The following is a 14,263-nucleotide window of genomic DNA, read 5'->3' on the forward strand; positions in this document are numbered from 1 at the left end:
CATGGGGTGACTAAGACATACAGCGTGAGAAGGTTGTCGAGACCGTTGAATGTTCCGTCTGCGATGAAGCTGATGTCGTTGTGCGAGAGATTCCTAAAATAAAACATAAAACTGATAATTATTGTACAGAATGTTATTACATGCCATAATAAAGCCATAAAGGACGTAAAGGTCACACAGAATCAAAATAAATTGTTATGCAATAAACCTTTTACCAACAAAACACACAAATACCGATTTTGGTTTTATGTTAGGAAGTAACTAATCATCGATCTATCGATCCATCCATCCATCCATCCATCCGTCTATTGTCCTCGAGTCTAAGGAAATCAATACATTTTATTTACGGTTATATGACGTCGGACATAAGGTTAAGGACCACATATATATTGAGAGAGGAAATCCGCTGTCGCCACTTAATGGGCTACTCTTTTTGATTAGCAGCAAGGGATCTTTTATATGCACCACCCACATACAGGATAGTACATGCCACAACCGTTGTTACACTAGTTGTGGAACACTGACTGGAAGGAGAAATAGCCCAATAGGCCCACCAACCCTCTAGCCTAAGAGTCAGAATTACCCGATCTTACAGTCCCTGTAACTGCCAAGTTAACGGTTTTCTTCCACTAAAAGAACTGAGCAAAACCCAGCATATATTTGGTTCACTATTAAGATGTATAGATGATGAATGAGTTTGTTATTCCATTTATTACCCGACTATTGTTTTTCTCTATAAACCTTTTATTTTCCATATCCCTACATGTACATGTACATCACACACACACACACACACACACACACACACACACACACACACACACACGCACACACACACGTATTGATAAACATTGTAAACAATGTTGCTATAAGTTTGCATTTTATTCATGTTCGCAGACATTTTTCAAAATCCAAAATTCTATTCGCACTGTTACAAAATATATAATGAATTGTATTAATTTGTTTTATTCGCCAGGTTGCCCACTGGGATACTAAACCAGTGCAACGCATGACAAACGGCTTTGTCGTCGCTCATCAGAGAAATGGTTGGCGATGTGTACTCACAAGGCGTAAAGATTGCGTAGACCCAGAAATGCGTTCTGAGGAAGAACCGTGAGAGTCTGGTAACTCAAGTCTCTGTGGAAATAGATTGAAAGCATATTACGTAGTAATTGAAATTAAAGTAGTATTACATCAGCTCTAGTATATGCGTGCATGGCACAGGTTAGGAGACATGCTTTATTATCCACATAGTTCAAGATATTCTGGGAAATATACCCAGTATGACCCACGTGTGTCATAATGATTTCACGTGCACAACGAATGACGTAATTTTGTGAAGCGACGTCATAACTTAATGCGGCTTCCCCAGTGTAAACACTTCCCAAACTGACGTGATTTCGTTGTCTCGTTTTAGTTACGTTCAAAACGTTTTGACATTGTCTTAGCTTATTATTCACGAAAATAATTTTTTGGATAATGTGGATAATAAAGAAATTATTACACTCGCGTGTGAATCGTACTGATTTTACGAAAATTCGTGTTAGGATCCTGACACTCGTTTCGTAAAGTCAGTACGATAGACAAGCTCGTGTAATAATCTCTATTTATGAAACACTTCAAGGGAGAAGTAGATGTAAAATGACAACTTAAAGAAGTCACTGGATGTGAAATGACTGCAGAAGTAATGCAAAATTCTTGAAGGATAAGTATGCAAAAGCAAACCATTAAAAGGAACCACACATGCAAAATGAATGGTTGACCATACAGTAAACATATTCATTTTCAAACACTCATACATCGTATGTGTATAGTGTATGTAAAATGATTACTAAAAGAAGTAATGTAAAATTCTTGAAGGATAAGTATGCAAAAACAAACAATTAAAATAAGCTACACATTCAATATGAATAGTTGACCATACAGCAAACATATTTATTTTTAAAAAAAACTCTTACATCGTATGTGTATATTGTATGTAAAATATTTGCTAAATGAAGTAATGCAAAATTCTTGAAGGATAAGTATGCAAAATCAAACAATTAAAAGGAGCAACGCATGCAGAAAAAAATATATTAATGTTTAAACATATATCACATGTGAATATTCATTTTAATTGATTAAATTGTATCAAAATTACTTTGTAAGACAACACAGCATGTCACCCAAACCTTGGCATGGCCAAATGATTTGGTCATAATACATTTAACAATAATAAAAAATAACAGCTGAATAGAATAAACATGTTCTCCACAAATGGTCGAAAATAGTAATTATATGAGAAAAGTAGTGGAATAAAAATAAATAGTCAAAAGCAGAAATAAACAACGATACGAGAAGTAATATGTGTGTGTGTGTGTGTGTGTGTGTGTGTGTGTGTGTGTGTGTGTGTGTAGTATATAACATGCTGAAACTAAAAAGTTTGTAGAATACTATGCCAAATAAATGGAAATAACAGTTTTCTTCTTTGCAAAATTATTATTGTAATGAAGTAATAGTATGCAAAATAAATAATGTAACAAATTAATTTTTATGCATAACTGTTAAAAGTAATATAGTGCAAAGTAAATAGTGTAACAATATAAACGCATGCAAAAGAAATAAATAGTGTACATTAAAGGAAACAAAAGCCTACAAAATAATTTGTACAACGAAGCAATATGATCGAAAAGAAATAAGGCAATGAACTAAACGCAAGCAAAACCGACAGTGTAACAAAGTAATAGTATCCAAAAAACATATAACAGAATGTTTTACTTACAGTGATCGCAAATGAGAAAGACCAAGAAATGCATCAGGGTGAATTGATTCAATCTGGTTACCTTGGAGATAACTGAAGACACAAAAGATAGAAATAGTTATGATTAAAGTTACGGACTCCGGTTACCATATGATAACATCGTTTATCATTGCGAAATACAACCTCAAAAGCATGTTTTAAAAACTCTGTATGTGTACCAAACAAAACAGGAATAACAATTCTATAGGCTTAAATAATAATAAAACAAAGTATTCTAGAGACTGCACCTATAAGACAACATGTGTTATCATTTGCATTGTCAACAAATGTTGAGTGTAAAAAAAACGCCCTAATATGTCAATATCGTTCTATATGCATTTTGTAATAATTGTTTTTCAGTTAATTACATGTACTAGGTTTCATGTGATTTTTTAAATATTAAAAGAAAACACTCCACTGTGTACAGAATAAAAGCATAATGTATAAAATTCACTAAAAACATCTTTTTACATTAATAAAAGTATAATGTATAAATTCACTAAAAACATCTTTTTAGATTAATAAAAATATAATGTATAAAATTCACTAAAAACATCTTTTTTAGATTAATAAAAGTATAATGTATAAAATTCACTAAAACATATGTTTTGCAGATTAATAAAAATATAATGTATAAAATTCACTAAAAACATCTTTTTTAGATTAATAAAAGCATAATGTATAAGATTCACTAAAACATATGTTTTGCAGATTAATAAAAGCATAATGTATAAACTTCACTACGTACACATGTTTTGCAGATTAATAGAAGCATAATGTATAAACTTCACAACGTACACATGTTTTGCAGATTAATAGAAGCATAATGTATAAACTTCACAACGTACACATGTTTTGCAGATTAATAGAAGCATAATGTATAAACTTCACTACGTACACATGTTTTGCAGATTAATAGAAGCATAATGTATAAACTTCACTACGTACACATGTTTTAAGTTGACCAGTCCTATAAAGGTTGCATTCCTTAACATTCTCAGCTGGTTGTTTTGTAGGTTCCTGTTAAAAAGAGAATGATTTTAAAACAATAATATACTTTACGTAGACTATTTTTTTGTTAAGGAATGGCTGCTTTCAGCTGTGGCAGATAAACTGACTGTATTATGCTGCAGACGATCTAACAATCCAAGGCCGAATTTACAAAACTTGTTTATGTTTTTTTGTTTTTTTTTAATCAAATTCAGTTATTCAAGCATTGGAAATATAATTATAAAGTTGCACGCATGTATGACAAAAACAGAGGGAGGGAGGGAGGATTCGTCACGAGTATTTTTTAATATGGAAAATATCAACCGAGTCTATGTTAATCTGTACCGATTAACTAGACGAGGTTGATATTTTATATATTAAAAAATACGAGTAGCGAATTCTATTTATCCTATAACACTTCTAAAATAACATTTCAATTTAAAAAAAAAGTGTAAATCACAGTACTAAAGTCGCCGCCATCGATAATATGACCTCATCACGATTAGCACAGATTAGTTTGACGTAACGCATTTTAAACAAATCTTTGAAAACGTTACGCTTAGGTACACGGGTCTTGTTGGCTTGTAAGCAAATGACCCATTCTCAGCAACACATTACCTAGAGACCTTGCAAATTTGCATACCATTATTAACCGGGTTAATAAAGTAAATTATGACATGGGTTTATGACATGGATATCATGGGCAAGTTATAGGATATATATATATATATATATATATATATATATATATATATATATATAAACCATCGCTGCTGCTACTGCATCGAGACAAGTGGTGGGGGCCACATGCCCCCTTGAACTCCCCACCCCACGTTACCCACTTCCTACGCCAATGAGTTACAAAGAACGATCTCCACATTACTTCACTAAAATTATGAATCGCCTAAATGACGACACGGTAAAATAACAAAAGAAAGAAATAGGCCAGCGCTTTCGCTTCAGTAGTATATTTAGATCTGTGTCAAATACTGGACCGTTAATATTAAATATACATCTAACGATATCGATATTTCTTCAACGAAATTAAAGATCACCTAAATTAAGAGGCGGAAAATACCAAAAAGGAAGAAATAAATGGCCGACACTTGGATTCTTTCAGCTGGGACAATTCCAACCTTGAATATAATGATTCTAATGAATAATGCAGTTGCTGGCTTCCACAGTGGCCGTATATTTTAGTATTAATCAGATAAAGCAAACCATCATAGTTTATTGCTGTCAAAGATGTGGTAAACACAAGACGCGACTTAGTCATCACACTAAACCGTGTTCACAGCGAGTCTTCTAACAACTACCGCTTACAGAGTGGACAGCCTCCATAGCGATTTGAAACAGCCTTCAGGGATGATGGAAATCGAGTTGTTACTCAGGTCCCTGCAATGTAATGGAGTACATTAACACACATATCACTGTAGATATTTGGTAACATTATTATTGAGTCGACCGTAGACACTTACATCCCCATTTATTCCTACCCCCACAACAGGTACGTAGCAAATATACCATTGCTGGAAATATAAAAATTTCATAATATGTGGTCAAACACAAAATATTCACGCAAAACATGTTATCAGCTTAAAATTACCTGCCCCGTTCATTATAATTATTACCTTCATCATCTCATCATCATCATCATCATTCATTCATTGTCAAAATTCAAAGATTATTATCAACGGTGCGGGACGTAGCTCAGTGGGGTAAAGTACTCGCCTTCTGCATCATCGGTCTGGGATCGATCCCCGTCGGTGGACCCATTGGGCTATTTCTACTTTCTGCCAGTGAACTATGACTGATATACCAAAGGCCGTGGTATGTACTATCATATCTGTGGATTGGAGAAAACAAAAGATCCTTTGCTACTAGCCGGTGCCTCATGACTGGTTTATCAAAGGCTGTGGTATGTGCTGTCCCGTCTGTGTCAAAGTGCATACAAAATAACCCTTACTGCTAACAAAAAAATGTAGTGGATTTCCTCTTTAACATTATATGCCAAAATTACCAAATGTTTGACATCCAATACCCGATAATTAATAAATCAATCTGCACTAGTGATGTAGTTAAACAAGACACACATTTTAATAATTATTATCATTACTACCATGATCACTGAACACAAGATAAAGTGACAGGTAGACCTACAGGTATGAGAGTCGGTCCAGGCCGTGGAATGTGTCCTCCGTGAGGGTATCATTGAACAGGTTGCTGCCAAGACGACTGCAAAATAGATGTGTGTGTGTGTGTGTGAAACATTCATGTACAAATATATACATCATACAATATTATCTACAAATCCAAGTACATAGGATCCGAGGAGAGCAAGGAACATATATATCCTCGAGAAAGGGCAAAATCTACTTTTAAAACAGAGCAAAAAGTATCATCCAAAAACTGTTTTCCAGATGCTAATAAATTCCATTTAAATCCATTCAAATTTAGACATTCCATTGTTGTCCCCCGCCCTCCCTTTATTCGAGTCCTCCACTCACAAAAGAGCGGGACGTAGTCCAATGGTAAAGCGTCCGCTTGATGCGCGTTCGGTCTAGGATTGATCGGTGGGCTCATTGGGCTATTTCTCATTCCAGCCAGTGCACCACGACTGTTGTAACAAAGGCCGTGCTATGTACTATTCTGTCTGTGGGATGGTGCATATAAAAGATCCCTCGCTGCTAATCGGAAAGAGTAGCCCATGAAGTGGCGACAGCAGGGTTCCTCTCTCTCTATATATCTGTGCAATACTGACCATATGTCTGACGCCATATAACTGACACTAAAATGTGTTGGGTGCGTCGTTAAATGTAACACTTCCTTCCTTCCTTCATCTCACAACAAATATCATTCCTGCGTGCCTACAAACGTCTTAATACAATAGCTGCTAAAACGAAACAGAGAACCAACATTAATATATATCTATTTTGTGAAAGTCATTGTGTTACTGTACAATTTGAATGGAGATTTTCAAAGTTTGAAATAATCAAATTACTAGATTAGTATCTGTATATCTTAAAGGCACACTGTCACATTTTTAAGGACCTTATTTCTCTAAAAATGGATAATAAATAAAAATTACATTAATAATTATTGTTGGAAACCAAATCTAGCTTTCGCATCACCTTAACTGAATCATGATGGAGTGAAATCCATGTCATCCCTCTCGACAATTTTAGTTTTTGAATTATGGACCATTGCCATAATTCAATTATTTTTACAAAATGTCATTCATAAATGGAGTATGGTGGTTATGAACATGGTTGAATAATGTACAATTAGGACAAATCAAATTATATTTGTTCAGGTAATACTTTGTTAGACCATTAAATAGGTCAGTGGTCTGTGACAATATGCCTTTAATAATAATACATGTATATCGTTTATTATAAAGATAAATCACCATGTAACAATCACAATATCTAAGTCAGTATTAAATAAACTACATACATCAGACCCATTATTGGTGTCACAACTTGGTATCCGGAACAAATTTTAGTTTGCCCACCACTCGCCTTTTGAAACAATCCCACTACTACTGGCAAATCGGAAATTACGGTGAAGTTATCCCCCCATAATTTGATCTACATCATAAATGTCCGCATCAAGTCCCCTCAGCCTATCCGCTACTAGAAACTGGAACTTAAGTTTTAAGAGCCCGAAATGTCCCAACTGCCCAAGATGGCGGAGTTAGGATATTCGTCATTTGAGCTGAGTTCACGGAGGCAATAACACGTCCGATCTAAATTTATACTATTAATTTATAGGTAGCCGTACAGTAAATAGTATCTGAGTGGGTCAAAGTTCGAAGTGCACCCAACTTTTCATCCCACAGTTGAGGCTACCGGTCCTGCGATTGGTCATAAATAGGAGAGTGTTTATTGTGATACAATGTTGTTTCATCTGGCCAGTAGTTTAGTTTGAACTAGTGTCAGAGTACCAACTACCACTGCGATTGAACCATGTGTGGGGTCCTGCTAAAAATAACATGATCATTTTTGTAGTCATACACGCTACCCGTTAAGTCTAAAATGAGTAGCTTAACCCCCCAATGTTTTCTGGTTCACTTTAAGGGTGAGACGTGATAGTGTTTATATCCGTGGTGTATACTAGTATGTCGATTGACACGCTGCAGGTAGGAGTTTTAGCCACATATGTTACCATTGAGGTCTACGGGAGTTGATTAGATAGTATACATTTCATTTGTTTATCTCCTCCAGGTGGTAAATAACAACGTTTTGTGGTCCCAGTGCACAGATCCTTTAAGGACCGTTAAAGGGACATTCCTGAGTTTGCTGCATTGTAAGATGTTTCCGACTAGTAAAATATTTCTACGATTAAACTTACATATTAAATATATTTTCCTATTTAGAATATCAGTATCTGTATATTCAATGTGTTTCGAGTCGTCTTAATATTTGTAAGAATCCCAAACTGGATTTTGTCTTCAAAATAATTTCGTACGTAAGTAAAATCTTTTTTAGGAAATAAAATGAAATTTAACCCAGTACAAATATTAGAACGATCAGAAACACGTTTAATATACAGCCACTAATATTTTATACAAACAAAATATATTTCATATGTAATTACAGTCGTCAAAGTATCTGTTAGTCGATAACATCTTTAAAAATTCCAGCAAACTCAGGAATGTTCCTGTAAGAAACTGAAGGTAGAAGCAGAAGAAGAGTAATTTGGGCTGGTGGAGGAGGTAAGCCCTAAGTTTACCTACAACTTGGTTTGTCCGTCCCGGATGGCGTGATGTAGCACCGCGGGCAGGCTGGTGAGGCCCCGCCCCTCACAGTTCATTTCCTCGTTCTCACACATACACACCTCGAACTTGTAGGGGCACGTGTACGCTGTGGAGACAAATAGGCCACATTAAGGGATGTTCCACAGTTGACCATGTGGGGCGAAGGCGGTGTATGTGCGTTTTGTGTGTGTATATATACATGTTTGTTTGTTTGTTTGTGTGTGTGTGTGTGTGTGTGTGTGTGTGTGTGTGTGTGTGTTGTATGTATGTGTGTATGAGTATATATATACTGAACAAAAAAAGAAGCTTCCGATTTGTACATATAGTATTTGTTGTGTTAAAGAATTCATTGTGTAATGAAATTATATAGGTAGTATTAGCCTTGAGCTGTATTATCAGAATTCATGAATTTTATCGATTATTTTTGCACTGTTAATCGTCGACAACGTGAAATTCAATTTGCACGTGCATGCATGGTTCGACATGTAGTATTCGGTCAATTTGTTTTACTTGTCTTACTGACATTGTTGTCAAGTGAACGAAAACGCTTCAAAATGTGTAACAAAATTAACGTTTTTTACATTGTAGCATTTTGAGTATGCCAAGAATACCCAATAATTTACGCGAACGGGCGATTGGCATGCTTGATGCTGGCATGACGACAGAAGACGTTGCAAGGCATGTTGGTAGTTCTAGTCGAGCGATACGAAATCTTCGCGTAAGATTTCGAACGACAGGAAGCACCAACGACTTGCCACGTCGTGGACGTCCGCGTGTTACAACGCGTGGTCAAGACCGCTATATCATGAACACGCATTTGTGCAATCGATTCCAAACTGCCACTGCTACTGCTGCTAACACACCTGGGCTTCATAATAACCGAATCAGTGGGCAAACTGTTCGTAATCGTCTGCGGGAGAACGACTTACATGCACGACGTCCTTACGTCGGATGCGTTTTAACGCAACGTCATCGTCTAAATCGTCTTAATTGGGCACGTGTACACACTCGTTTGATACGGCGACGCTGGAATACCGTTCTTTTTTCGGATGAATCCAGATTTTCTTTACAATGTGGTGATGGCAGGGTGCGCGTTTACCGTAGGGGGAATGAACGCTATGCTGACTGTTGTGTTCTTGAACGATATCGTTTCGGGGGTGGGGGTTGTGTCATGGTCTGGGCAGCCATTGCCCATGGTTATCGTTCACCACTAGTCGTCATTGATGGCAATTTAAATGCTCAACGTTACCGCGATGACATTCTCGCTCATCACGTCATTCCTCTGTTCCATAACAACGCCAACATCTCGATTTTCAGCATGATAATGCCACCTCTCATACAGCTAGAGACACTGTAAATTTTCTTAGGACAAATAACATTGATTTCGTTGATGACTGGCCCGCTAAAAGTCCTGATCTCAACCCCATCGAGCATGTATGGGATAGTCTGGACAGACGATTGAGGCGTCGTCCCAACCCACCCGCTAACGTCAACGAACTTCGTCAAGCGCTCATTCAGGAATGGAACAATATTCCACAGGCAGAAATCAACACTTTAGTCATTTCTATGCGCCGGCGATACACTGCAATGGTCAATTCAAGAGGTGGTCATACCCGTTATTAAGTGGGTGGGGTTTTTTTTTAACCCCTACCACACTTAGTCAACATTTCTCCCAGTTTCTGTTAACGTATGGCCATGATTTTTACACCAAACGATGCATCATGGAACACTCTTTAAACGCATATATAACAATTATTCCCCCGGTTTGTTTTCATCAAGTTATGTTCAAGCAAAGTTAGCGGAAGTTTCTTATTTTGTTTAGTATATATATATATATATATATATATATATGTGTGTATATGTGTGTGTGTGTGTGTGTGTGTGTGTGTGTGTGTGTGTGTGTGTGAGTGAGTGTTGTAAGTGTGAGTGTGTGCGTGAGTGTGTGTGTGTGTGCGTGCGTGTGTCCGTGTAGCTCGAGTACTCTGACCGTAAGAAAGCTAGACGGACATGTGGACAGTTATGACGCTCTCATTACGGCCATAGTCAGAGAACACTGTATATCAAACCTGCGCAATTTGTGCCTACCAAACGGTAGTAAAATAAATCCCGCTCTAATACAATTTTGATGTTTAATTGACCTTTCAAGATCATTTTCAAGTTGACTGATAAACTTTCACATATTAATCACTAATACACACAATACATAATAAAGCCGACAGCACACCCTTTCAATAATGTTTCGGTTAAATATGTAGGAATCTTTGACTACTGTTTGGTAGGCATAGATTGCGCAGTTTCGATATACAGTTTTCTGAAAGGAAAGAAGGGAAAGAGACGATACAGAGAAAGGAAGACATACCGAGAGAGAGAGAGAGAGAGAGAGAGAGAGAGAGAGAGAGAGAGAGAGAGAGAGAGAGAGAGAGAGAGAGAGAGAGACAGACAGACAGACAGACAGACAGACAGACACATAATCTGAAAAAATTAGAGACACTTAAAATATAGACACAGAGAACAGAAGTATTTCAATGATAGTGACACCACGTCTTTTTGTAATATATTATATCTAGTTAATAAACATTCAAAATAAATTATTAATTTTAAAAAAAAGAACATTATGCAACCGTCTCACAGCTATTTCCCGATGATTAGGGGCGTACTACGCTGCAATACTTACGACACGGCCGCTCGTCCCAGAAGGTCATGGTACAGTCTAGGTGAGAGTCACAGACTTGCTCAGCGTCAATACAGTAGCTGCTGCGACATTTAAACTGATCGGAGCGACACACCCACAGGGCTGAGGAAATAAAGGAAAGGAACGTTTATTTAAAGACACCAACACACTGTTTAGTTCGATGTTAGGAGAGAAAGGCAATCCGTGTCCAATGGTATCTCTGCACGTTGTTTAAACAGTGGTTATTAAAGAAAAACAGAAAGAAATGTTTTATTTAACGACGCACTCAACACATTTTATTTACGGTTATATGGCGTCAGACACATGGTTAAGGACCACACAGATTCTGAGAGGAAACCCGCTGTCGCCACTACATGGGCTACTCTTTCATATTAGCAGCAAGGGCTTCCCACAGGCAGGATAGCACAAACCATGGCCTTTGTTGAGCCAGTTATGGATCACTGGTCGGTGCAAGTGGTTTACACCTACCCACTGAGCCTTGTGGAGCACTCACTCAGGGTTTGGAGTCGGTATCTGGATTAAAAATCCCATGCCTCGACTGGGATCCGAACCCATTACCTACCAGCCTGTAGACCGATGGCCTAACCTCGACGCCACCGAGGCCGGTGGTGGTTATTAAGACAAAAATTGTATAATGTTTGACGGCATCACATTGATTTATTAATCATTGGCTTTTGGATGTCAACCATTTGGTAAGTTTGACATATAGTCTTAGAGAGGAAACCCGCTCAATGTTTGTTTGTTTTTAGCAGAAAGGGATCGTTTATGTGCACATTTCGTCAGACAAGACAACACATACCACAGCTTTTGATATACCAGTTGCCCTGTAGTGGTTATACAGGGAAAAGAAATCAAAGAAAAGGTACGCTGAGCGATTCAATCCTTCAACTCAAGCGCCATTGGATGTGAAATATTTGGTAATTCTGACACGTAGTCATCAGAGAAAACCCGCTACGTTTTTCCTAATGCAGCAAGGGATCTTTTATATGCACTTTCCTACATAAAAGAAAACACATACCACGGCCTTTGACCAGTTGTGGTGCACTGGTTGGAAAAAAAAACCCCAACCAGTTGAAAGGATCCACCGATGTGGTTCGATCCTAGATAGAATGGGGGAAATGTACATACAGAACATGTTGCCAGTCATTAATACTGCGGTCCCAGAATAATGTGCTGAACATTTGTTGGATAGAACCACGGAAACACATTACATCAACCTCGTGTCTACGATGAACTTGCTATTTAAAGACTGCCTACCATGGACAGACATGTTTTTATCATTAACTCCAATTACAAATAGGACAATGTCACATCATGAACATCGTGTACTAATTGTATACATACAGCAATTAATGAGATGAGACCTGTCAGCACAACCCAGCCGGGAGTCCTTCGCCCCATGGTAGCAGACGTAAGTGTTGGGTATGCACTGGCCACTGTTGCACGTGAATTCATCAGCATTGCATGGTGGGTAGTCTGGAATCATAGAACAGATGATTCAAATTACTTTAGGACATTATCAAATCTAATGTATGTTTTCCCTGTCATGGGTTACTAAATTACATAAAAATTGTGCATAACAGAACAAGACATAACAGAACAATACAGAACATAGAATAACAGAGCAGAACAGTGCAGAACAGAACAGACAGAACATAACAGGTAAGAATAGAGCACAGAACAAAACATAACATATACGAATAGAACAGAACAAAACATAACATATAATAACATAATATAACATAAAAACAGTGCATAACAGAACAAGACATAACAGAACAATACAGAACATAAAATAATAGAGCAGAACAGAACAGAACAGACAGAACATAACCGGTAAGAATAGAGCACAGAACAAAACATAACAGACAAATAAAACATAACAAAACAAAATATAAAACAAAAGAACCAAACACAACAACAAAACAAAACATAGCAGATCAGAAAAGAACATAACAGAATAAATCAAATCAAATAAGAATATAACAGAACAAAACAACATATAATAAAACAAAACAGAACAAAACATAACAAGATAAGAATTGGACAGAGTACAACACAATAGATACAAATGAAACAGAACCGAATAAAACAAAACAAGAGTTAAACTCAAAGAGAATCAAACAAAACATAAGAGATAAGAACAGAACATAAAATAACAAAACATAACACATAAGAATAAAACAGAACAAAACAGAACAGATAAAATTAGAACAGAACAGAAAAAGAAAAAAACCGTATCGTAACATAGGATAATAGATAAAAATAGTGTAACATACGAAAAAACTAACAGAACAGAACAACAGAACAGAACAGAAATAACAAAACAGAACAATTGAGAATAAAAGATAACGTACCATAACATAACATATAAGAATAGTGCAAAACATAAAATAACATAGAAAAAATGCAGAACAGACAGAACATAACAGATACGAATAGAGCACAGAACAAAACATAACATATAAGAATAGAATAGAACATAACATATACGAATAGAGCACAGAACAAAACATAACATATAAGAATAAAACAGAACAGAACATAACATAATACGAATAATAGAACAGAACAAAACGTAACATACAAGAACAGGACAGAACAAAACAAAACATAATAGATAAGAGAAAAACAAAGCCCAGAACATAACAGACAAATAAAACATAACAGAACAAAACAAACCAGATAAGAATGGAACATAACATAATATAAAAGAGAAAAACATAACATAACATAACAAAACAAAACATAAGAGAAAAGAACCAAACACAAACAATAGTACAAAACAAAACATAACAGATAAGAATAAAACAGAACAGAAGTTTGTTTTATTTAATGACACCACTAGACCACATGATTAACTAATCATCGGCTATTGGATGTCAAACATTTGGTAATTTTGACATATAGTCAGAGGAAACCCACTACATGTTTCCTAATTCAGCAAGGATTTTTTATATGCACCATCCCAAAGACAGGATAGCACATACCACGGCCTCTGATATATCAGTCGTGGTGCACTGCTGGACCAAGAAATAAAATA

At 36.4% G+C, this 14,263-nt stretch overlaps 1 protein-coding gene across 1 annotated transcript in view; it reads right to left on the reverse strand.

Moving 5' to 3' along the window:
- The window catches only part of LOC121377986 (G-protein coupled receptor GRL101-like), a 131,552-nt gene that overhangs the window by 18,052 nt on the left and 99,237 nt on the right, over positions 1–14,263 (reverse strand). Inside the window, exons 13-21 of the mRNA XM_041506082.1 lie at positions 12,565–12,696; positions 11,203–11,322; positions 8,508–8,634; positions 5,930–6,004; positions 5,093–5,164; positions 3,728–3,799; positions 2,762–2,833; positions 1,066–1,137; positions 22–93 (exon numbers count right to left, since the gene is read on the reverse strand). Of these exons, the coding sequence (XP_041362016.1) occupies positions 22–93; positions 1,066–1,137; positions 2,762–2,833; positions 3,728–3,799; positions 5,093–5,164; positions 5,930–6,004; positions 8,508–8,634; positions 11,203–11,322; positions 12,565–12,696 (814 nt within the window). The remainder of the gene's footprint in view (positions 1–21; positions 94–1,065; positions 1,138–2,761; positions 2,834–3,727; positions 3,800–5,092; positions 5,165–5,929; positions 6,005–8,507; positions 8,635–11,202; positions 11,323–12,564; positions 12,697–14,263) is intronic.

Source organism: Gigantopelta aegis, chromosome 7 (assembly GCF_016097555.1).
Source record: "Gigantopelta aegis isolate Gae_Host chromosome 7, Gae_host_genome, whole genome shotgun sequence".
Classification (NCBI taxonomy): Eukaryota; Metazoa; Mollusca; class Gastropoda; order Neomphalida; family Peltospiridae; genus Gigantopelta; species Gigantopelta aegis.